The 23,104-nt window shown below is 49.0% G+C and overlaps 8 protein-coding genes across 8 annotated transcripts; 7 read left to right on the forward strand and 1 right to left on the reverse strand.

The window, feature by feature from the left end:
• Positions 1-375: 375 nt before the first annotated feature.
• EDB82DRAFT_352343 (uncharacterized protein) lies at positions 376-2,525 on the forward strand. Its single transcript, XM_065607532.1, has 2 exons — positions 376-721; positions 775-2,525. The coding sequence occupies exons 1-2, from the start codon at positions 478-480 to the stop codon at positions 2,349-2,351; spliced, it is 1,821 nt and encodes a 606-aa protein (XP_065463551.1). The 5' UTR covers positions 376-477; the 3' UTR covers positions 2,352-2,525.
• On the reverse strand, positions 2,526-4,732 carry EDB82DRAFT_562754 (uncharacterized protein; the record flags this gene model as incomplete). Its single annotated transcript, XM_065609769.1, has 3 exons — positions 2,526-3,820; positions 3,872-4,448; positions 4,529-4,732. The coding sequence occupies 3 exons, from the start codon at positions 4,730-4,732 to the stop codon at positions 2,700-2,702; spliced, it is 1,902 nt and encodes a 633-aa protein (XP_065463552.1). The 3' UTR covers positions 2,526-2,699.
• A 4,234-nt stretch (positions 4,733-8,966) lies between these two features.
• On the forward strand, positions 8,967-10,462 carry EDB82DRAFT_352424 (uncharacterized protein). The gene is made up of 2 exons (XM_025725387.2): positions 8,967-9,724; positions 9,777-10,462. The coding sequence occupies exons 1-2, from the start codon at positions 9,057-9,059 to the stop codon at positions 10,084-10,086; spliced, it is 978 nt and encodes a 325-aa protein (XP_025593991.1). The 5' UTR covers positions 8,967-9,056; the 3' UTR covers positions 10,087-10,462.
• A 687-nt stretch (positions 10,463-11,149) lies between these two features.
• EDB82DRAFT_352371 (uncharacterized protein) lies at positions 11,150-12,144 on the forward strand. The gene is made up of 3 exons (XM_025725388.2): positions 11,150-11,542; positions 11,595-11,869; positions 11,921-12,144. Exons 1-3 carry the CDS (start codon positions 11,265-11,267, stop codon positions 12,016-12,018), a joined length of 651 nt encoding a protein of 216 aa, XP_025593992.1. The 5' UTR covers positions 11,150-11,264; the 3' UTR covers positions 12,019-12,144.
• An 870-nt stretch (positions 12,145-13,014) lies between these two features.
• EDB82DRAFT_542021 (uncharacterized protein) lies at positions 13,015-13,693 on the forward strand. The gene is made up of 3 exons (XM_025725390.2): positions 13,015-13,307; positions 13,363-13,462; positions 13,528-13,693. The coding sequence occupies exons 1-3, from the start codon at positions 13,208-13,210 to the stop codon at positions 13,556-13,558; spliced, it is 231 nt and encodes a 76-aa protein (XP_025593993.1). The 5' UTR covers positions 13,015-13,207; the 3' UTR covers positions 13,559-13,693.
• Positions 13,694-14,260: 567 nt separating this feature from the next.
• Positions 14,261-19,371, forward strand: EDB82DRAFT_352477 (uncharacterized protein). Its single transcript, XM_025725391.2, has 2 exons — positions 14,261-17,872; positions 17,920-19,371. The coding sequence occupies exons 1-2, from the start codon at positions 14,465-14,467 to the stop codon at positions 19,072-19,074; spliced, it is 4,563 nt and encodes a 1,520-aa protein (XP_025593994.1). The 5' UTR covers positions 14,261-14,464; the 3' UTR covers positions 19,075-19,371.
• Positions 19,372-19,869: 498 nt separating this feature from the next.
• On the forward strand, positions 19,870-21,772 carry EDB82DRAFT_542023 (uncharacterized protein). The gene is made up of 3 exons (XM_025725392.2): positions 19,870-20,379; positions 20,434-21,147; positions 21,200-21,772. The coding sequence occupies exons 1-3, from the start codon at positions 19,929-19,931 to the stop codon at positions 21,508-21,510; spliced, it is 1,476 nt and encodes a 491-aa protein (XP_025593995.1). The 5' UTR covers positions 19,870-19,928; the 3' UTR covers positions 21,511-21,772.
• Positions 21,773-22,105: 333 nt separating this feature from the next.
• Positions 22,106-22,957, forward strand: EDB82DRAFT_580502 (uncharacterized protein; the record flags this gene model as incomplete). The annotated part of the gene is made up of 1 exon (XM_025725393.1): positions 22,106-22,957. One exon carries the CDS (start codon positions 22,106-22,108, stop codon positions 22,955-22,957), a length of 852 nt encoding a protein of 283 aa, XP_025593996.1.
• Positions 22,958-23,104: the final 147 nt, after the last annotated feature.

Here is a 23,104-nt window from a genome sequence, read left to right on the forward strand (position 1 = left end):
AACAATAATGCTTGCATGGTCTCCTGTAAGAGGCCAAGTGATATCTTGAAAAAGAAACTTATGTTCAAGTGCTTGGCGGATTGTTGGAAGACGACTCAATGGATGTTAGTGGTACATCCAAGCTCTAACCTTAAGAGCTAGACGTGATTACTTGATACCTAACTTATTTGAATTACCTGCTCTCAAAGTATGTATAAAGCTCTCGCCATACAGTCAAGTATTATGAGATACAAAATATCATAAAGCAAAACTCAGGTATTGCAGTAGCAGACAATAACCCAGGTCATTAATTCTACAGCCTATCTGCTCATTAAACCCCCGCCTCACATCCCAGCTTGATCTTATCTTATCCATCTAATCTCAGCGGTCAATCGCGGCAAAACTTAGAAATTCCCATCTTCCATCCAGCATGCCATCATTTCACCCACTTTTGATGACCGTTGAACGGTCGAAATATAGCTAACTCTGCATACCCAAATGTTTGTCGCTAGGCAACATGCACGGTCGACTCTTGTGCGGCCGTTCCGGCGCACGACGGCACCCATCAAACCCCAACTACGCTGCCTCGCCTCAAGACGACTCGTGAATGATCAGCTCAAAGCAGGTAATGAATTAGCACAGAAGCTCAAGGACACGGGGATTTGGACCCCTACATCTCAGGGAAAGAAGAGTACACTTGGTGATAGACATCGCGTTAGTATCGTTAGCCAAGACCTTTGTGGTGAGTTTGTCTATTCGCAATCCAAGTGACTTCATAGCTCATCAATTGTTTAGACGATGTCGCCAATTATATCGGTCCTTCCCTCGAACGCCATCGCGGTTGCGATCTTGTCGATATAAACCCCGGCGCCGGCGTCTGGAGCAAGACTCTCCACGAACTCGTCCAGCCTCGAAAACACATCCTTATGGAACCAGATATCGCAGCCTACAAGCCCTTCCTCGGCGATTTCCTAGACAAACCAAACGTCGAAGTCGTACCCAAGGCAGGTATCCTCTGGAAAGAACTTCAAGAAGTTCTCGGAAGCGTCGTCAAACAAAAAATCCGCGATCCTGCCGCCGAACCAGAACGCAACGATACATTACTCGTCAGCATCAACCTATGTTACTGCCCACCTAAGAAGTACCAGATGTTCGAATGCGTTAGTACAATGGTTCTATACCAGCTCATGTCCAGTATCCGCACCGCCTCGCTCTTCCAACAATACGGTCTTGTGCGCATGCTCATCTGGATCTCCGACGACGGCAAGCGCAGACTCCTCCCACGAAGCGCAATCCGTCGCAAACGCAGCGCTTTCGAAGCCGAACTCGCCCTCGAATGGCTCCACGAAATCGCAGGCCATGACACCGAGGTTGAAGACCGTTTCGAACTCCGCGATGAGTGGATCAACATGGAATCCGGATATCGCACGCTCGATCGCATGAAGAAAGCTGGCCTTACCATGCCCTCTGGCCGTGAAACAGCCGTCTACAAGAACCTCACCGAAAACCGTGAGTACGCAGGTCGACCTCTCGCGGGTGTTGAGCGCCCAATTCATAGCCGACCTTTCCGCCAAGAGCTCGCAAATGCCGAGGAACTCTTTGCAAGCTCTAGGAAAGAGTCGCCATCCGAGCGTCTCAAAGCGTTGCGCTTCCGTCAAAAGTACGACCTCGCGGACTCAGCACTCTACCTCGAACTTTTGCAAGAGCGCGATCGCATCATGAAGATGGGCTCTAAATCCCCGTCTAAGCTCGCCGCCGCCGAAAAGGCTTTCGATCAGCGTCTCGATAACATCAAGAAGAACACACGGAAAGAATGGGCAATGGTTCGTGATAACTACCAGCTTTGGAAACAAGAAGAACCCACTCTGTTCTGGGATCGTCGCCCCTTCGAACCGCTCGCCACGCGCCCCGAGGAATTCTTCCCCAGAATGCCCGGCGCTCTTCTCGATCTCCAACCCAAAGCCATGAACCCATACATTCGCCAGCACGGCCCTACTGCCCGCAACGGCACCATATCAGATACCATGCTGCGCTACTGGTGGCAGCACATGCTTCTCCCCGTCCCCGCTGCGATGGACGGTCTGTGGCCTGGTTTCGGTGACCAAGCAGCTGGTGTGGCTTCCATCTACGACCCAGCGCAGGGAGGCTCACCCCTAACGAAGCACGGAGCGTTGGCCGCAAGATGCGTCACAGAGCAGCACTGGGCGGATATTATCAAGGCTTGGCTCGAATGGCCCTTTGCTCCCAGCTACACAACTCTTGTAGGACGTTTAATGGACGAGTACGACTTTGCCGCCGTTCCCACGGAAGAGGATGATGCAACCAAATCTGGCGCAATGGGGGTAAGTCCAATGGGGGTAAGTCAATTTTAAATAAAAGGAGTCAATTGCATAAATAAGGATTTGTACTAAAAGTATAATACGGAGTTTTATGGCAAGACGTTTCAATCATTATGGGCTGATTGATGTAATGAAGGCAAATAGTTCAGATTCCCACCAAGTATGACGTCTTTTACTTGGCACTTGCTGTTCATGCATGCCCATTGTGTAGTTCTATATGTACTTTGAAATGCCTCCGCTCAATCTCGCCGGTCGAGAGAGTCCGTAGACTGTCGACATGCCATCATCACAGATAAATATCGCACACCGTAACGCCATCGCCCACCCTTAAATCAAGGCCAAACTCCGAAATGATGTTAACACACTTGTCTTGTTGTCTCTTCACAAGTTGAAACTCTCCCATGTCTTTTCGATGGCAGGATCCTTTAGAGCGTCGTCTACCCAGCCCATTTTATCTCTATCGTCTGCAATGACACGTCCGTACTCGAGAAGTAGTCTCAGGACGTAAATCTGCATATCCTCCTTTCTCAACACCTTGTTCGCCCACTCCTTGCCGGCATTCGCAATCTTTTCGGCAGCCTTGTCGTGGCCGGCAGTGTCAGCGTAGCCACGGAAGTATTCCATGATGCCATAAAAGTCCTGGAAACGGTTGTCCATAGGGACGAAGTGCACCCAAGGTACAAGTCTGCTGTCGTGCCACTCGCGAAAGAGGGTAGCCTTTATGGGAAGGGAGGTCGAGTTAAGGAAGCCGAGATAGCGGCCTGAGAAGGAGTTCCCGTCGATATCGGGGACGTACTTGTAGGCGAACTGCTCGTGCATGTCCATTCCGTCGACCTTTGCAAAGTAGTGGTCTGTGTACCAGCATCTGCCCTCGTCTTCGCTGGGCGAGCACATGAGATCAACGAAGCCGGCATCGGACCACTCGCCGACCCAGTCGCCAAGTCGTCCTTGAGCTTGTGCTTGGAGATGGTACTGCTCTGATGGAAGGACAAAGTTCTCTGGCTTCGCAGTGCCCTTTTCCGCTGCTGTAAGCTTTGTAGAATTGAGCATCGAGACAAAACGATGACGATGGAACCCGCGCCAGTTCTCTGGCTTGTTCTTTCCTCCAGTCGCAACACCTCTCCACACCACAGTGCTGCCCTTGTCGTGCCATTGAATATTGTCCTCGCCACCTGTGAATCGTTCTTCCGCCTGCCAGTAGATCGGAGGAGGGAGGAGAATCTCGTTATTGATGGCAAGCTTGGAACCGCCAAACATGGGAAACAGGATCTTGGTGGACGATACAGAAATAGGGTTGATCAAGAGTCCATTAAGACCTTGAAGATCGGGCTGGTGACAGATCTCGCTCGATTGGGTAAAGTTGGACACAAAGCCAGCGTAGGAGTGCGGTTCGGCGTTCGACATATCGATGTTCGGGTTTTCGTTAAAGGAATCCTTCAAAGGGGCCTGGCGGGCTGGACTATCGGGTGGGCATCCTCGACTGGCAATGGGCCAATAAGGACCTGTAGCATGTTAGCAATGTTAAATCATGAGGCTGTTTGAAAGGCGCGTACTGGTCTTCTCCCATCGTTTGAACGGAATTCTGACGTTCCTATCATGTCGTCCAGCTGTGGGTAGCTTCTGAAAATCCGAGACTACTTCCTTAGCTGACCAAAGTTTGCGCGATTCCGCTCCCTTTGTCATATAGCCATTGATATCCTCCCAAGGCACGACAAGGCGAGGCTCGTCCATGGCGTTCAGTGGCATATCCAAGTCCGGAACCATGTGTTCAATCGAACGAATCATGTCGAGCCAAATCAGCGTCCAGAACCAATCACTCGTGGAATTGGCTTTGCCGTTTCGAATGTGAATCGACATCTCAAAGCTGTACGCCTCCTTGCGAATCACAGGCTGAGGAACACCCCAAAAGGGGTCGATATCATGGTAAACTTGATCCCAGAATTCTTCAACGACAACAGCGTTGTGCTGCTTGGCAAAATCAAACCATTTATCGAAACCTGGAGGCGGATGACGTCCACGACGCTTGCGATAAGCTTGCGCAGCATCTTCTAGAGTATGCGACTCCCTGGCGAGCTGCTCCTTGTGTCGCTTTCCACCATCATGTATGAGCTTGTCAATTGGGTGAGGGCCCTGTACAGGTTTGTCATTTGCTAACTTCACGACAGTTAGCAAGTAGCATACTTAAGGGGCATCTGTTCTCTTTGACGTACAGGTTGTTGCACTGCCTTTTTAGGAGGAGGAGGAATTGAGTTCGAGCTATCGGAAGGCTGTTGTTGGGACTTGTGGAGAGGAAGAAGTTGCGGCGTGGGAGCGCGACTGGTAAAACTCCAGAAAGCAAAGACAAGGAGAGTAGCAAGGGCGCCGAATCGGATGAAGGAGGAGGTGCGCCGTGTCCTGAACCCAGGCGCAAGCATCTTGGGCATATCGTCGGCGTGATTATTATTCGATACTATGTGCCAGAATCACGGCGCAGCGCAAGAGGGAATTCTGACGCCAGCGACAGAATACGTATGCGCGGCCAAGTTTTTCGAATCGAGGGCGAGGTGACGAATTCGGTCGATCGCGGGGCAGAAAGTCGTTCCAAAGACGATAACTGTATGTGATGAAACTCGCGAAGAAAAGAAAAAGACGTTTCGATATAATTAATAAAAGTTCGCTTCTTCACCACATGATTAAATTGTCCTTGTCGTGTGTTGTTCGCAAGCAAAAGATAATGTCGAGCTGTCGTTTTGCTGTACTGTAGGTGCGATGCTGGGAAGGGTAAAACGTGGGGAGAGTGGGTTAGAGAGGTAATAGAGAACGGACAGACAAGGATTGTCAAATAAAGGGGGTCAAGAGAAAAAAAGAAGAGATCGAGAATCGATGATTTTCCCACAGGAAGTTAGTAGAGAGAGGAAAGAAGGTGAAGGTGAGGTTTGATAAGGAGGAGATTTATTAAACAGGGAGAGATGGAAAGCATGAGTCGTAACGTTGGTAGGTCGAACAGAAGAAGGAGGAGCTGCTCAAAGATTTGCTAGAACTAGACTTTGTCCATCATATCAAAATTATAGACTAAACATCCAGTTGCAGTTACAGGCACAAAACAGCTCCAGGTTCAGACTAGCACAACCTAAAATGTGGGATCACCAATTTAGCTGCCGGACAATACATTCTTGATCGCCGCCAACTGGTGAGAGGTAAAGTACTCTCTCAGGGGCTGCAAAATGCCCAGGGCGGGCGATTTTGGAGAAAAGGCCTTGATCGGTGGGGCATGGGCCCTGCTAACGGGGTCCTTCTACAGGGGACGTAGCCGCTTAGAGTTGGGAATTGGGGACAATCAGGGGCCGATCAGACACTTTCCACGCGTCAACTTGATTGCGTTTACAACAGTTGCACTGTATTTCTTTTGTGTGACAAGAGGCGTTTCTGATCAACGTTTTAACCGTTGAAGAATAAGTTTCCCTATGACAGATATTCTTGTCCTATGACAGTTGTCGAGAGACAAAGTCAAGGGAGAAAGACCGGATCGAGTAAAAGGGCACAGTGTCCTCTACCACTTCAATTCTGAGACACTATTTTCCTTGGAATATCCCATGAGGGGACGCGTGTCAGATGGGTTACAGATTACAGGGATCACAATCAAGCTCAAGCTCAAAGTAAGCTTTGGACAAAGCAAGTAGAAAAGTCTTGGCTAACAATTAAGGTCTTGTTTCAAGACTGGTGGTCCTAGTTTACCACATTGACTCTCTCACAGATATATTTTGCGCAATGTACTCTGTACTCATTCACTCTGGCGGCAGGGAGTAATTACGCCGAATATTGTGCCTTGCTTCTACTCTAATTATCGAATCCGCAATCCAACGTTCTGTCCCACAAGCGACGTATCTTGCCCCATGCAAGGTACAGCATAGTCCACTGGAAACAATAGCGTCAGTCAAGTCGACTTCAAACTGAAGTGAGTGTGCCTTTGAACATCGACTCTAAAATAGACACAAATTGTTTCAATCTCTGGCCAAGACGGGAGGATCATTTCTCTTGTCTCGAATAGATTTAGTCGTGAGCCATAAATAACTTGACAGATGCACTCTCCTCCTGTTCCCGGCGGCGCAGATACATACTTGACTCTAAGGGGGTAATTACTTGAGTGGTGTGGCTGCTAAGCCTAGTCCATCTCGTTTTGAACAATTAGATGCAATCATGGATGTTGAATGAGATCTTCGCAGTGATGGATATCGCATTTAATTAACATAACGATTGTCTGCAAGCCTCTCCCTGGTTGGAAATGTAAACGATAGACGGCGGTTCACATTTAATTCCCGCAGTGGTAGGTTTGTATGAATGGTTGTCAAGCACAATCGCCATGATTTGTTTCACCAGATACCCAAGTATCCCGCGCAAAGCAAATACCCTACCCGTAACAAGTCTGGTCTGTTGACAGAGTACAGACACAGGGGACACGGATAAACCACAGATCCTTGCACGACTCACATTTGTTGTGACATGCAAACTGACAGCTTGGCATCCTCGTCGATGGTGGGACAAGAAACAAACAAAGCAACTACTAGTGACGATTGTCAATATCTGTCTCGCAATCCAGACCATTCCTCAACGAAAAATGATCTTCTCAAGGTCTCGAACACTCTCAGGGTTTAACATGATAAGCTTTTGCAGTGGAGAACCCGTCCGTTTAGCCGTTCCGAAACAGAGGCGAGATCTAAAATCCGTGGCGCGATTACGTTAAGATCTCAATACGAGCTGCTCTGCTATTCTAGTCAGCTGACGTTTGGACACTGTACTGACTCAACTGAGACGTTGATCATGGCTTTGACACTGTAGGGGACAACCGAAATACTGTCGAGATAGGTCGGGGTTAAGAAAACTCGAGATGTGAGTAGTTTGACAGATGGAGTGTGACTTTTCCGGCATGATCTGATAAGCCAACGGATACTCGATTTGTCGTTGAACAAAACAAGTAAAGGAAAACGTTGCGAAGACTTGCTCTCATGACCTCGAAGCTTGTCCTACCCTAATGTTAACAACTGCAACCATCCGCTTATGACATTGCCCAAATTGTCAATTTTCTTTTCGCATTTTTGTGCAACAAAGCGAGCTGTCAGTTTCGCCAACAATTGCCATAAACACAATGTCTTTGTGACCTGCCTTATCCGTCTCGAGATCCGTGTTTTGTCAGACTGGAGGTCATGCCTGTACTGCCAAGCCTATGCGCCTGTTTATTTCATGACCCCAGTCTCGAGATTTGCTCGCTGTAGGTTTCTTATTTTGAAGCAAACGAAGGAATTGTGTGAGTGTGACTATTTGAAGCCCTCTTTCTCGATAGATTCTGAGAGAATAGCACTGGTGGGGTTCAGAGTTGCGGCTCCGGAGCCTTTCCCCAGCTCATAGGAAATAAACCGGCTAGTGAGTAAAGAAAACGAACTGCTGGGCTATCCCATGGTACGCAACGTGTAGTTTTGGAAGATTCCAAGATTCCAAGAGACATGACAAGGGAATGCCTGTCGGCGAAAATATTCGGTGAGGAATGTAGGTTTCGTGCTGATCCATCTCGACGGGTCATCTCGGCCCAACTGAATTCATATTTGGTAAAACAACAGAAACAAAAGATAACAGAAAAGCTGGCTTTTCGCTGCGGGCGTCACAGCGTGGGACACTTTTCACAAAAAGACCCAGAAACCTGAACATAGGCGGGTTGGCAATATATAAAGCTAGTAACTTAGGGGTAGGTTGCAGCGACAGCTAGTAACTTAGGGGAAGGCAGACCCGCGACTCTTATGCCCGTTGGCTCCGAGGATCCAGCGAGGAAAACACAGCTAGTAACTTAGGGGTAAGGAGTGCCGTCGTCACCCATGAGCATGACCATGGACAAGAGTCGGAGAGAGTGATGGCTGTTTGCCATTACCTAACATTACCTAAGATGAAAAGAGGGTTATCTGCGGTTTGAGACGGTCATCCCACGCTTTTTGCAAGTAGGCGGCCGTTGAGGTCTATACACGAAAGAGAGCGAGATGGATTGTTTTATAGACATGTTCTGTACAACTTCACATGGCAAAAAACATAGGACGGTTGACAGCCGGCACTTGACCATAAGTGGAGGGGGAAACGAGCTGAGCTGCCGTTTGGGGCTGGCATTTTGGTGAAAGGGAAAGCAAAATAGGGCAAATTGAATGGATTGGATGCGTAACAGAAAACCCCAGGACCCAGATCAGTGGGACTGCGCTATCTCTTGGTTGTTGACAGCCAACCAAAGGGTGTTGAATCTAAACTACTTTTGTCAAGTGACTGGGTTGTCTGATGACCACCATCTCCATCTCCAAGTTGTTGTTGACAAAGAGAGCAACTCATGACATGGACCTCTCTTATTGATACGGTAGTAGTCGAGTTAAGTTTGACTTTGGTAGGTATTTTGTATGTAAGAGAAACCCCCGCCCGCTTGCAACCGAAAAGCCGACGCTATTACTGTACCTTATCCATCGTATTCCGCTCTCAGGTACGGGGACCGGCCGATTGCAGCCTATCGAGAAGGTCAAAAGACGCCGAGAAAGATGAACGGCCAGTGCCATTAACGGCCAAATACAAAATGGAGGCTTATTCTTCTCAAACTTTCCTTTGATCTTTCTCTCCTCTTCATCTTTTATCAATCTCTTCTCTTCTTCACTTTCTGTTCTCTTATCTCTTATCGTAAATCTACGTCATCTCTTACTCCCCCACTTTCCGCCGCTTCACTTACACCAAACCGCCAAAATGAACACTGGTCTTGTCAACAGCCGCTTCCTCTCCAAGCCAGATGAGGTCGGCGTCGTTGCTGTCGGTTTCTCAGGCGGCCAGCCCAAAGCTGGTGTCGATATTGGCCCTGCTGCTCTCATCCAGTCCGGTCTTCTCACTGAGATCCGCGATGAGCTCGGCTACAAGCTCTTTGGTGACGAGAAGGTCCAGCAGTTCGAGGATCTGATCCCCGAGTCAGACCCTGACTTCCGCGGTATGAAGAAGCCCCGCCACGCATCTGCGGTGACTCGCAAGATCGCCTCGCACACCTATGAGCACTCACGCGAGGGGCGCATGACTCTCACCCTCGGCGGTGACCACAGCATTGCCATTGGTACTATCGCCGGAACTGCCAAGGCTACCCGGGAGCGTCTGAACCGCGAGATCGCTGTTATCTGGGTTGATGCGCACGCCGACATCAACACTCCTGAGAGCAGTGACAGTGGTAACATCCATGGTATGCCTGTTGCCTTCTTGACCGGTCTGGCCAAGGAGGAGAAGGAGGAGTATTTTGGCTGGCTCGAGGATGATATGCGTCTGAGCGTTAAGAAGCTGGTGTACATTGGTCTTCGATCCGTCGACATTGGCGAGAAGAAGATCCTCCGTGAACACGGCATCAAGGCATTCAGCATGCACGATGTCGACCGGTATGTATCTCTGTGCTTCCGTTCATGATATTTACTGACTTTTAATTTACAGCCACGGTATTGGCCGCGTCGTCGAGATGGCCCTTGCTCACATCGGCAACGACACTCCTATCCACCTGTCCTTCGATGTTGATGCCCTCGACCCTATGTGGGCTCCCAGCACCGGTACACCCGTTAGAGGCGGTCTTACTCTCCGTGAAGGCGACTTTATCTGCGAGAGTGTTCACGAGACGGGTAACCTTGTTGCCATTGACCTGGTCGAGGTGAACCCTCACCTGGCTGATACCAAGCAAGCCGAGCAGAACACAATCCACGCTGGATGTTCACTTGTGCGCTGCGCGCTGGGTGAGACCCTTCTATAAACATATGGGACAGCGTTTTATTTTGCGATTCTGGAAAAGGCATGATGATTGGGACAAATGCATTGATGTGGAGTACTATCTGTATTTGAGGACGGAAGATTGATGATATCCTTGAGTTGAATGAATGATTGATTGGGCCAGTATTTACCATGCATCTATATAAGCGGACTGCGAGATCACTCTCGAAATAAATGTCTTCTTTCCTCGGGAGTACTTGTTTCATGTGAAGTCTAATACAATGAGCCAATTCGGCACCTAAAGACAATTGAAACCACGATCTCTCGAGTACTGCAGATTAATTCCGATCTTTTGATCGATCAATCATAAAGAAGGCATCTCGAAGGCTGGGCTGGATCCGTTACTTTTTGACGTGTATCCATTCAAAAGCTATTGCAGTGTCACTGGCCCCTGTTCTGTCGTGTTCCCAGCCACGCACCCAACCTCCTCACGAAAGCCTCACCAAAAATGCATTGGGAGTAATTTCACATGGGCTCATCGATTGGATGAACTCTCTGGCGTGAGAATATTCCTTGTCTATTGACTTTTGTCCTTTTTCAATTTATTCCTTCTTTGCTTTTTCCACATTTATCTCTCAACGCCAACGTTGGACAAGACGTTGCTGTGGCCAAGACTCAGCATCGTCCACCATTATTAATTTTACGACATAATTCGACAGTTAATGTTCAACACCTAAATTGACATCTAAACTGACACCTAATACGACATCATTCCCTCATCTCGTGCAAAAGGCCTCAATTCAATTCCTCTTGGCGTATTCGACGCCCGACGTCACATCTTCTTTTGGCAGTGTACCTGGCCAACGCATCAGAATCTCCACCCCCAGATCTTCCACTAAACACGACGCGAAAAACCACTCTCCAATCGACGAAGCGAAACGTGAGGCATCGACGCAGAATCCGCTTTCTGAGGCATCCCATCTCGACCATCCTTCTCTGCAAGTCACTTCAAATCTACAGGGCGATTAATACGTGCCGCGATCGGCGGGACTGCTGGCGACGTGGCAGTCTTTTGAAGAGTCAACGCAAGAAAGGAGCGTTAGCAAGTAACGCGTCCGATAAGCGACCAAGGGAACGACTCCGTTGAATTCTCGGTTACCGAAAGAAGCAGATCAAACTGCAGATTCACGTCTGCATACCTGGTCGATCAAATCCGCAATCATGGTCGCCAAATCAACACTTACCGGTTTGACCGGGACAACAGGATGGACCGGAACTACAGGAATGACTGGAACGACGGGATGGACTGGAACAAGCCATACCAGAACTTCGATGACCTACGACGGTCCTCCTCCTTCTACACATGTGCGAACGTACAACTGGCCGCCTCTACAGCTGAACTTTTGGATCTTCGTGATCCTCCTAGCATCGACAAGTATTATTGGAGTTTTTGCGACATTTATCCAGATCCAGAGTCAACTGGAACTCGGCATTCCTTGGTACGACCACCCAGCAGTCACTCTTCGATGATAAAATACTAACATATTGCAGGTACTTCCCCTACTTTATCACCGTCGGCTCCCTCTCGATCCTCTTCATCCTCGGCATTTTCTGGCTCATTAGCCAACGACGATTACTCCCCGCCATAGTCATGGTTGGTGGCTTCATGTTCTTTGTACTGTGGCTTGTTGGACTTGTTGTGGTTGCGATACAACTGTTTGGACCTGATGGGTCTATCCAGAGTGTTTGCGATGTACAAGTTTTTGGACAAAATCCCAAGGGCACGAGCGAAGCTACTATGGCGTGGCTCCAGCAGCGAAGTATCTGTATGTCTTTATCACTCTGTTCTGTCGACGATTTCATGCTAATAGGTGCAGGTCAATCTTGGCAGCTTGTTTTTGCCATGGCTCTAACGGGAACCGTCTTCTTCATCTGGGTTATGATCATGGCCTACCAGGTGTTTGTCAACTCATAAGCCAGCACGAGTTATATTATTTCGTTTCTTTTGACTCTAACCTGAAGCCTGTGACTTCTCTGTTATATTTGCACTTTTGACTGTAGGGTCGAGGATCCTGATATAGCAGAGAAGGCTCAGGCTTCAGCATTAATTGTACACATTAACTGAACGTTTGCTTTTTATAACGAAATAATGATGCATGGCTATTGAGCCAAGGAGTTGAACGGTTTAATATGAGAGGATAGGGTTTGCATTTGGACGGAGTTGTTAATGATTGAACAAAACAAGAGTGCATGTACGGGCATGATTTGCATAATTGGACTGTATAGACAGGATTCGATGACTAGTTTGGTAATACAGAGTTACTATTCATATAAGATAAACCCGGTCACTTTACTTGCCCTTGCACTCACGATGATATGCTGCCTTGTTCACTTGATACTCTGCGTAGGTACGATAAGAAGCTGCATTGGTGTCGAGTTGGCTCCCTCACAGCTTTTGAGCTTCTTCGATAACGGGCTTACGTTGCATGGCACCTTTCTTGTTCTTGTTTAGTCTTTGAATCACAAGCTGCGGCAATTTCTCTAGCTGCAAGACCGTCCCTGCAAGCGCAGTTAATTCAGCTCCCTTAGCACGGCGGTGTCGCTAGCTTCTGTACTTCAGCTTCCATGGTCAAGGCCTAGAACCAACAAGTCTTTGTTCCCCACCTTAGCTTCAAGTGGAGCTATAGTATCATGGTGACAATCATCGAAGCTTTCTGACCAAGAAACCAAGAACAAGAATTAGGAAAAGTTGTAAAGTTGAAATGCTGAAACGGGAATGATGGAAGCCCAGAGACCGGGTCTGCCGAGATTCCCGGGATTGACGTGCCGTTCGGTAGAGTAAGATGGGAGGGAAGAGTTGGTATCTGGTAGTTCAGGGTCTAGAGTGACGTAGCTTGTGCCCCCTGTAGAGTGTGGGATGACGAAAGAGGGTTGGCAGGAAATTGAGGGGATCTGCGGATTATTCCACCATTTCTGAATGATCTTGGACCAAGTTGGTAGGTTTGGACTATTCTTAGATCGGTTGCTGAAAAGTATAAGAAGAGCGAGTGCTGCTGCTCTAGATTGCTATTCATCATCAACATCTACATCAACAACTCTACTCTACACTACACTACGCTACACTACAAACCAGATCTTTTTCTCTTTACCTCACTACCTTCACAATGGATTTCATCAAGAACGCTGTCAGTGGTAACAAGGAGGGTGCTTCCAGCAGCAACAACAACAACGGCGGCGCCCAGAGCCAGGACTACGTCGACAAGGGTATGATACTCTCTTCCATCTTATATCGCTTTGATCAATGTACTGACTCGACCAGCTTTCTCTGCCGTCAGCAAAAAGTCTGGCTACAACATCTCCGCCGATAACCAGGAGAAGATCACCGACGCTGGTCGCAACATGTACGAAAAGCAGACTGGGTAAGTGATGCATGAGTAAATGGTTTAAACTTACAAAAGATCCATGGCTAACTGGTAATGTACAGCAACAAGGTCGACCCCAAGATCTCCAACTAAGGAGAGAAATAACTTGTAATGAGATAAATGGATGGATGCTCTCAAAAGCGATAAAGAGCTAGTATGAATTAATATGACATAATTATTGATCCACATGATGAATGAGCTTGATGAGTGACGCTGTGTTTATTAGCATGTGAATGAGTGATTGTTGGAGTTGGAGTGATGGCGATAATCTCTTGGAGTAAACCCACAAAAGTACTTTCTACGATGTACCTTGCACCTGAGAATGATGCATTTGCTCGTTTACGAATACTGGATCCTTTCTCAGCTGGAGAACCTACCCCAGATCTCATACTGGCACGTCTCATGTTGTAGAACCGGTTCGTAGGACGTTTTAGCTTTTCATGCTGACGCTATCAACCTGAAACCTTTGGCCTCCACAAATACTATTGTAGTTCTAACGTTCAATTCAGTTGAGAAGAATAGAAATTTCTTACTCAAACTCAATTACGATAATCAATGATATCCGAATCATAGACTTGCTCTTTGTTAGCAATCGTTGTCCCCAGCAACCAGCCTTGAACCAAACTCAAGCCACGAGGAAGCCCCGCTTTCCCCTCTGCCGCTAACCACCCTTCGAGAGTGAACGAGAACATCTTACTGGCGGATTCAACCAACCATTCAACGGCGTCCAGCGCCCGATACCCAATTTAGTGCAGTCGGGTCCTGTCAGGTTTTGCCGTTTAGTGGGAGGTGACGCCCAAATAACCATAACATTCAGTAGAGTCCAGACCAGCAGGGGACCCGGGCAAGATCCAATCCAATACCCGGCCATTTCCATTTCTATTTCCATTTTCCCTCCCTTCCATGGGTTGACATCCACTGTATTTCTTTGACATCACCAACCACAGACAGCCACGCATCGCATCGCATCGCACGCATCCGCGGTCGCCGCAATGCATCATGGCCAACGATGAGCAAGACCACAGCTTAGGCCTAGGCCACAGCAGCCCGCCTTTGACCCCGATCCAAACCAACAATAGCAACGACGGTTCGCGTCCACAGACGGCCCATCGCGTCTCACACAGAGATGACTATCCCGAGGGCGCTGAGACATCAGACCTAACAGACGACACCATTGGTGATACTTTGCAAGCTCAAGAAGAAGAAGAAGAACAAGACCAAACCGACTCTATCGCAGCGCCATCTCCCCACGATATTGCTATAAACATTGACGATACACATGCAAAATCCTTGAACCGGAAAAGCTCCAACAATAATCCCCCTACAACCCAGCAGGAGTCTTTGCTGCATCGTCCTGGTCGTTCAGCCCCTGACAACAGCTACTTTGACCCCATCTCTGTCGATCTGACCCGTGCCCACGACGATTCATTAACCGAGGAGGACGTTAGGCGCCACTTGGGAGACGTGGAGTCTAGCTTTCTGCCCGCATTATCGCCTATTCCCACCGCTCACACGAACCAACAGGGAGGCATCGACGACACCTTTCAGTTCGACTCGCCCACGAAAAAGCCTGCTCCTCAGCCAATCCAGCAGCGACAGCAACCGCAGCAGCTACCGGAGCAAGAATACGAAGATGACCACGATGTGACGACCTCGTCTGCAAACACTTCTGGATTCGAAAACTTTTCTTCTTCACCGACTGCTGCGGCCACTAGGAGGACCATTTCGCGTGCTGTTAGCATGGCAAGTCAGCGAACGCAGGACCAAAGCGCAACCTATGACGATACCGAGAATCAGGACACCGAACAGGAGAGCTCACAAGTGTCTAGTGCTGGCGATAACGACGCCTCCATATCGACAACACATTCGCAATCCGAACAGGCTGATATTGGAAACACTTCTGGACAATCCTCACGAAGCCGCCGACCTAAGTACTTGCGCAGCCGTTTTGGAAGTCAGCGGTCGTCTACATCTTCATTCGCGACCAATCCCGAATCCAACGAAGGTAGTGACATGACCGTCGGACTCGGCGCTGATTACGCTCTCCAATCTGGGGGCGCAGTTCCAGCCATGGGCATGCTGCGGAACCCAAGCAACCCGATGTTACGGTCTATCAGTATAGGAAGCATGGGCAGCGTTGGGTCAGCTTTTGGCGCCGAGGACTATACTGATAATTCGCTACCGCAACTCGAGCCCTTGCCCGAAGTCGAAAGTCCCCAACGACGGCGAACACAAGATGTGCTCTCAACACCAAGACCCTCTAAGGAAGGGTTCACCACAGCTCCCACAGATACCGTTATCGCACGACATGTTAGGAACGTCCAGGTCCCGGAATCTTTGGCTAAGGAGTACAAGTTCAAGGGCGGCCTGGAAACTCCTCAAAAACCTCCCTCGATTGCCATGGGCGCCTCGGTGAATACAGCTCGGTCTGGTAGGAACCTGACCCTGAAGGAGCAGAGCAGCACAATCGAAAGACTGTCAAAAGAGAACTTCGATCTCAAACTCAAAGTTATGTTCTTGAGCGATCGCCTTGACAAGCTATCGGAAGAGGGTATCAAAGAAATGATTTCGGAAAATGTTGACCTCAAGACTGGTCTTGCAGTGCTACAACGAGACAATAAGGTTCTACGAAGAAGGGTCAAAGAGTTGGAAAAGCAAGTCAGGGACGAAGGGGAGCGACCAAGCACGGCCCACAGTGGTACATCATCGACAGATCAAACCGCTCGAGGAGAAGAGGAAGCTCAAGAACGGGAGGAAGAGCTTATTTTCCTTCGTGAACGGGTTGAAGAATACGCTACCGAGATTGAGCGGCTACGGTCGGAAAGCCTAATCAAGGAGAATGAGAGGCGCAAGTTTACAGACATTGTCAGATCGATGGGCGAAAGAAATAGTGAAAACATGGACCGACAAGAAGAGGCCGATGTGTGGAAAGATCTTCTCGAACAAGAGACTGCCCGTAGAGAACAGGCCGACGACGAAAACAAGAGGCTTCGAGAGGAGGTGTTTAAGATGAAGCAGGACTTGTCTGGTGGACAGGGAGGCATGCACCACACGACAAACATTTATAACATCACTAAGAAGCACCGGGATGGCAATATGTCACCAGGACGCCCCATTTCTGGTCTCTCTGGCGATATGGAAAGCTCAAACGGCAACTTCAGCCAGGCTACTACCCTGGTTGATGAACTACGCCGAGAGAGCGAGCAACTCCGTCATGAGAACGCCGAACTCAGACGTGAGGTTGGTGCGCAGACATCTATGCTGACGTCGAGGAACCGCGAGAAGGAGCGCCTCTACCAGGAGATTGAGGATCTCAAGATGGCTCAGCGACGAGGTCGGCCAGCTCCCTCAACCATTGACAGTCTCCTTGAGCGATCGGCTTCGCAGGTCGGCGGTCGCGACAGGCCTCAATCACGCGGAAGTTTCAAGACACAGACGCAGATTGACGAGGACGTCGAGCGGGAGGAGCTTGAAAATAGAATGGCAGAGATGCGCGACAAGATCAGCGAGGTCAAGCTGCAGAATCAAGAGTTGCAGCGCGAGCTTGAGATTTGTATGGAGGACTTTGAGACAGCCGTGGATGGCAAACGACAAGCTGAAGATGCGGCGCTGACACTCCAAGAGGATCTCAACAACGCCATGAACGATCTGGTGGCCCTACAATCTGAACGCGACGAGGCTCTCCGCGAACAAAGCGAAATGGAGAACGAGTTCGAGTCGTTAAGGAAGGAGGCCCAAGAGGAGATTGATGCGTTGGAAGCAGAGGCCGATCAACAAGCCGAAGAGATGCAGCGGGTGCAAGCTGATCTCCAAGACCGCTCAGAAAACTTTGACGCCTTGCAGGAAGAGATGCGCAAGATGAGCGAGGCCTTGATACGACTTGAAGACGACCAGGAGAACAAGCTACGACGAATCCAGCAGCTCGAGCAGGAATTGGACTCATCTAACAAGGAGCTCGAGGATTTGGAGCAGAAGCTTATGGAATCCAACGATAAGAACCAACGGCTCTCTGTCCAGCAGGAATCCTCTCAGGGAGAGATTGCATTCTTACGGGAAGAGCAGGAGACGGACAAGATACGAATCGGAGACCTCGAGGCTGCTGTTGCTAGCGCTGAGCAGAGCATTCACGATGAAAAGGAACGAGTCAAGGAGTTGGAGAACCGTCTCCAGCAAGAGCGGCACCAGCGCGAGATTGTGGCAGATCAAGAGAAGGAAGAGGTGCAGCAGTTTGTCAACGAGCTCAACAGAGAGGCATCGGCGGCCAAGGACGAGGCTCGTCGTCTGCGTAAGCAACTGACATCAAGGGAGGTTGAGGCGACGGAGTGGAAGGAGAGGCTGATGGAGCTGGAGAATAACCTTCGTGAAGCTCTGGGTGATCTCAACGGTACCCGATCTTCGCTTCTCAAGGTATGTTGTTTTGTGGTTGGAGAAGGATATTTGCTAATATTGTGCAGTCTATCGCTAAGCTACAACGTGAGCTTGAGAACACAATTCGTGACCTTGACGCCAGCAAGGCAGCGCTGGTCGAGAAGGATCGCATCATCAAGCAGCGCGACTCTCTACTCGAGTCGCATGCTCTGGAGAGCCGCAAACTTTCCGAGTTGCTCGAAAAGGAGCGCATCGCTCACCGAAACACCAAGTCGCAGTACGACACGTTTCAAAAGTCACACCAACATCTCACCCGCACTGCGAGTAGCCAAGATCTTCGCATCGCTGAGCTGGAGACCAACAAGAGTCAGGACCGCAGGAGAATCGCTGTACTTGAACAAACAGCCCGCGATCAATTGCAGGAGCGCAATGAGCTGTTGCTGCAACTGTGGCACAAGCTTAGCCATCTGTGTGGCAGAGAATGGGTTCACGGCAACTCACTCATTGACCGCCAGGTCCTGCCATCGGTTGAGGTCATTGCCAACCGATTGCCTAGTTTCACCAAGAACCTACTGGCTGCTGTCAAGTCCATTGAGAACATGGTTGCATCTTTCGAAACCCGCATTAAGTCTGTGGAGCGAGACCTGCACCGTGAGTATCAGACTCTGGAGAGCAATCTCGAAGTGCGGACTAAGAAGCTGGATCGACTGGAGACAATGGTTAGAAACTCCATCTCGTCTGGTGGATCGCTAAGTCACGATTCTCGTTACAACCGCCTGGAAGAGGCGTATCGCCAACTCAAGGTCGAAAACGCGACTCTTCGCACAGCTAACGACGTGCGAGCGCGCGCAGCACACTCGTCGAGGGAAAGCTCTGACGCTCTCGTCCCCCACTCGCCATCACCCTCTGTACCCCGCGGTCCAGGCGAACAACGCAGCAGCCGTTCCAAATCACGTTCCTCCACAATGACAAGAGCACACACGACGACCGCTCTACCAGGTTCCTCTGCTGGTGGCCTTGGTCTACGAGATATGACGGCACTGAACGAAGAGAACAGCAACGGTGGCGCCAACGACAATAGATGGCTCTTCCGCCTTCGCGATATGGAGTACAAGCTCAAGATGGAGCGAGAAGGACGGAACCAGGATCGGCACGCAGCTAGGCAGAGACTAGGCGGGTTGGAGATGGAGAACAGGGACTTGAAGGAACGGATGAAGAGAGCTTTGGGGGATATTGATTGATAGGAAAAGCAACATAAGCGTAGGAGTTGGGGGACAAGGTGATGGAATTGAAGCCATGAATGAAAAAAGAGAGGAATTAATCATAGATGGAGCCAGGGTGTTTTCTTTTTTCTTGTCTTAGTGTTTGGGAGTTGTTTGTTTATATATGTATCTTGCATAAAATACCGATAAGGGTAAGGTATTCTTGTATTTAACTTGCTATGAAGGGGCGTGAATGGGAATGGAAGCATTTATTCGAGGGGAATTGACTTGGGTATTTATTTGCTACTGTAACTGTTTTCCGATGCTGTTGAATTGATATGAATGATTGAGTATTGGCGGCCAGTGTTGCTATATGTGCGTCTGTCTATGTTGTCAGTTGATCAGTCACTTGGTGGTGAAGCGATCACGATCGAGCGGGGTTTGAGGCTGTCAGCCACGTCCATATGATTAAACACTCGTGAAGATATGGTATTGTTAAACACAATATTTATCTATTCATCGTACCTGTAATACAAAGTCCACCGACAGATGTTGAGGATATACCAGGAGGAGTCGAGTTGGGCTCGATCACTGAAGCAGACCAAGGTTCCTTCGTGACAGATGTTGTACAGCGCCAAGAGAATGTCGTACAGTAGCGAGCAAGCAAGCGAGCCAGAGCAAAAACTTGGAAATTCTCCGAAACTGGGGTGATCAATTAAACATTTCTCTCATGAGCGGACTTTCCCAATGGGGTAGGACCGCACTCTCCCTGGTCATGACGAAGAGTATAAGTAAGATGTGACATTATACCGAGGGGTCAGCAATTTAATTCATTCTCATTATCTACTTGTATTGTAATTCCTCTTCCATTACTCATCAAAATTCTATACAAAATGCTGCGTGCTTCACTAGCGAGATGCAAGACTTCTAGTCCTGCCAGTCTAGGTCTAAAGCGACATATGGCCGTTGCTGCAGCTGCAGCCAAGAAAGAAGGTGACATCTCCGACGCATTCACTTCTCTCTCCGGTGCTCAAAGAGAACCTCTTCCAGATCGCTTTCGCTTGAGAAAACTTGATCTTGTAAGAGGTCGAGAAGACCAGATTGAGAAAAGTTGGAAGTCGTTGCTGCGTGAACTTCGCAGGGAGAATGATGTCGTTGCCAGCAAGGGCCCGAGTGTCATTCCACAGATCAAGTACGACGAGTTCGAACGGAGTGCTGAAGGTCTGAAAGAAGAGATTAGAAAAAGAGGTGTTGTCGTCGTCAAAGGTGTTGTTCCTGAGGATGAGGCTAGGGCTTGGAAGGGTGAAGTTGAGGATTATGTTCGCAAGAACCCTTCTACAAGAGGTATACTTCCTTTAAACACACTTACAATACGAGTTACTAACATGAATACTACAGCATTCCCCCCTCACGATCCTCAAGTCTACGAACTTTACTGGTCCGCCCCTCAACTCAAAGCCCGTTCCCATCCCAACTTCCTCCACGTCCAACAACGTCTCATGTCCCTCCTCTGGCACTGCTCCAACCCCTCCACTCCCATCTCCCTCTCCCAACCCTTCAGTTATGCCGACAGACTCCGCATCCGCCAACCAGGTGACGCCTCATTCGCTCTCGGTCCACACATCGACGGTGGGAGTGTGGAGCGATGGGAAGAAGAAGGATACGGCCGCGGAGGTGTGTACGATGCTGTATTAGCTGGCAAATGGAACGAGTATGATCCATGGGATGCGAGCGGCCGAGTGCACGCTGTGAACAACCTCTACGAGGGACTAGGTGCGTGTTCGATGTTTAGAATGTGGCAGGGTTGGATGAGCATGAGTCACACGAAGCCTGGCGAGGGGACGTTACTGGTGAACCCGCTCGTGAAGTTGTCCATGGCATATGTTTTACTCCGGCCCTTCTTCCGCGCAAAGAATATGGCCGCGAGTGACTTTTTGGGTGTGGATAATTGGGAGTTTATGGGAGGGGAGATGGATAGTGAGTTGCAGGGTGCGACGCCAGGAACAGGGCAAGAGTTGACGGATGAGTTGCATCCTCACTTGGAGTTGGACAAGACCATGGTTCATGTCCCTGAGATACGACCTGGCGACTTTGTAGCATGGCACTGCGACAGTAAGTCCTCTCTCTTTTTTCCCTCGCAGTAACTCATGGCTAACGAATGCAGCAATTCATGCAGTCGACAAAGTACACAGTGGAAAAGCAGACTCAAGTGTCATGTATATCCCCGTGTGTCCCATTACGGAACTGAATGCTGAGTACATGGTCCGGCAGCGGGAGGCGTTTAGACGGGGCACGCCGGGTCCGGATTTCCCGGGCGGCGCGGGGGAGTCGGGGCATGTGGATCGGCCTACGGAAGATGTTCTGGTCGGAGCGGGAAAGAGGGCGTTTGGTCTTGAGGGGCTGGAGATGAAGGGTTTGGGTAGTGATGGGGAAAAAGAGGCGGTGGAGAGTGCTAACAGGGTCTTGGGGTTCTGAGGAGGGATATTTGTAAGTCAAGTAGGTTAAGTGGTAAGTGATTTGTTTGTGAATGCGTGCAAGAAATGCAGCCGTAATTAAATATCGTTCTTCTCTAGTTTTGTTGGGTCATTTATATGCATCAGCACTTGCCGAGATCCATGAATTACAGATAGTGACTCTCAAGCACACACGGTTTCGATCAACATTAAATGTCAACAAATTCGATCAGTGTTGGCAGTATTGTCTCCTTTTTTCTTCTCCTTGCTTTTTAAGAACATGGTTTATATTCAATAGCGCATTTTAACCTGCGTACAGCAGCCGATCCTCAAAATACTAATTTGTGTGGCCTGTGTTAATTCCACCTAATTTTGTTAAAGTATTCCCCAAAAGGGTCAAGTTTCCAAGACTATTGATTCTAACGTCAGGATCCTTCAGCTGAGGGCCCTTTCAAGCAGTTCTAGACTGTGGTAATGCTGCCACTACCTGCAGTGGCCTCTTAATTTGTGAAGTGAAATTCATGAACATATATAAGTACAAGTAGCTGTCCTTGTTTGTTGTTTGTCGTATGTTGTGTTCATCATCCTCACACTCGTTATAATTATTTCTTTCCAAGATGATCGCCAAGACATTCGTTATTGCTTTTATCGCAGCGTCCTTTATTGCAGGATCTCAAGCCAGTCCATGCAAGGCTAGCTCCAAAACAACCGACATCTTGACCACGGTTGGTTTAACTACTGCTGAGATCGCTGTCTTGACTACTGAGGTTTCTTCGGTTGAGGATATAACCCTCACTATCAGTCAGACCGAGACCAGCACTGAACCGTCTGCTATTTCAGAGGTTACCCCTATTGCCGTCACGACAACAGCCCTGAGCTCCTCCATCATTGAGAGCAGTATCGAAACATCAACAGTCCCAGAGGATATCACCACTACAGCTGTCCCGACCACCACTGCTGAGGGTACCACTACTGCGGAAGCTACCACCACCACTGAAGTTGCTGTTGTGACTTCCTTCCTTACCAACGGTGGATTCGACGACAAAAAGGATACCACGCAACCATGGCGGAATTTGAACTCTGAATTCGTTGATTTCACCATCGACAATAACATCAAGCACGATGAAAGAAACTCTGCACGTTTATCCTTCAAGAGCGCGGTATCAGGCTATATCGCCCAGCGGCTGGGCGCACCAATCACAGCTGGCATCCCATACTCTATATCTGCCTGGGTCCGTCCTGGAACCGGGTGTACACGCGCAACTTTGGCCTGCAATAGCGAATACGCAACCGTTGAAGTACAGGGATTCGATTTGGCTTCCACTATAAACCAATGGAAGCAGTTTTCAATCACCTGTACCTGGACTCAGGACGAAATAAACGATGGTGGCCTGGATCTCATTTTTGCCTTTACCTGTGGCGAAGGCTCTGACGGCTGGGTTGATACGATTGCTTTCTCCGAATCATAGTTGCAATATGCTCACTAAGTAGACTAGGGGTTGCGTATAATATTCAGCAATCTTTCGTACTTCAAGCAAATGATCATAGCTTACACCGTGCACTTCAACCAGGTTCTAGATCCCACTAAATTCTATGAATTCCTTATCGAAGTACTT

The sequence above is a fragment of the Fusarium venenatum genome (genome assembly GCF_020744135.1).
Source record: "Fusarium venenatum strain MPI-CAGE-CH-0201 chromosome Unknown EDB82scaffold_4, whole genome shotgun sequence".
Taxonomy (NCBI): Eukaryota; Fungi; Ascomycota; class Sordariomycetes; order Hypocreales; family Nectriaceae; genus Fusarium; species Fusarium venenatum.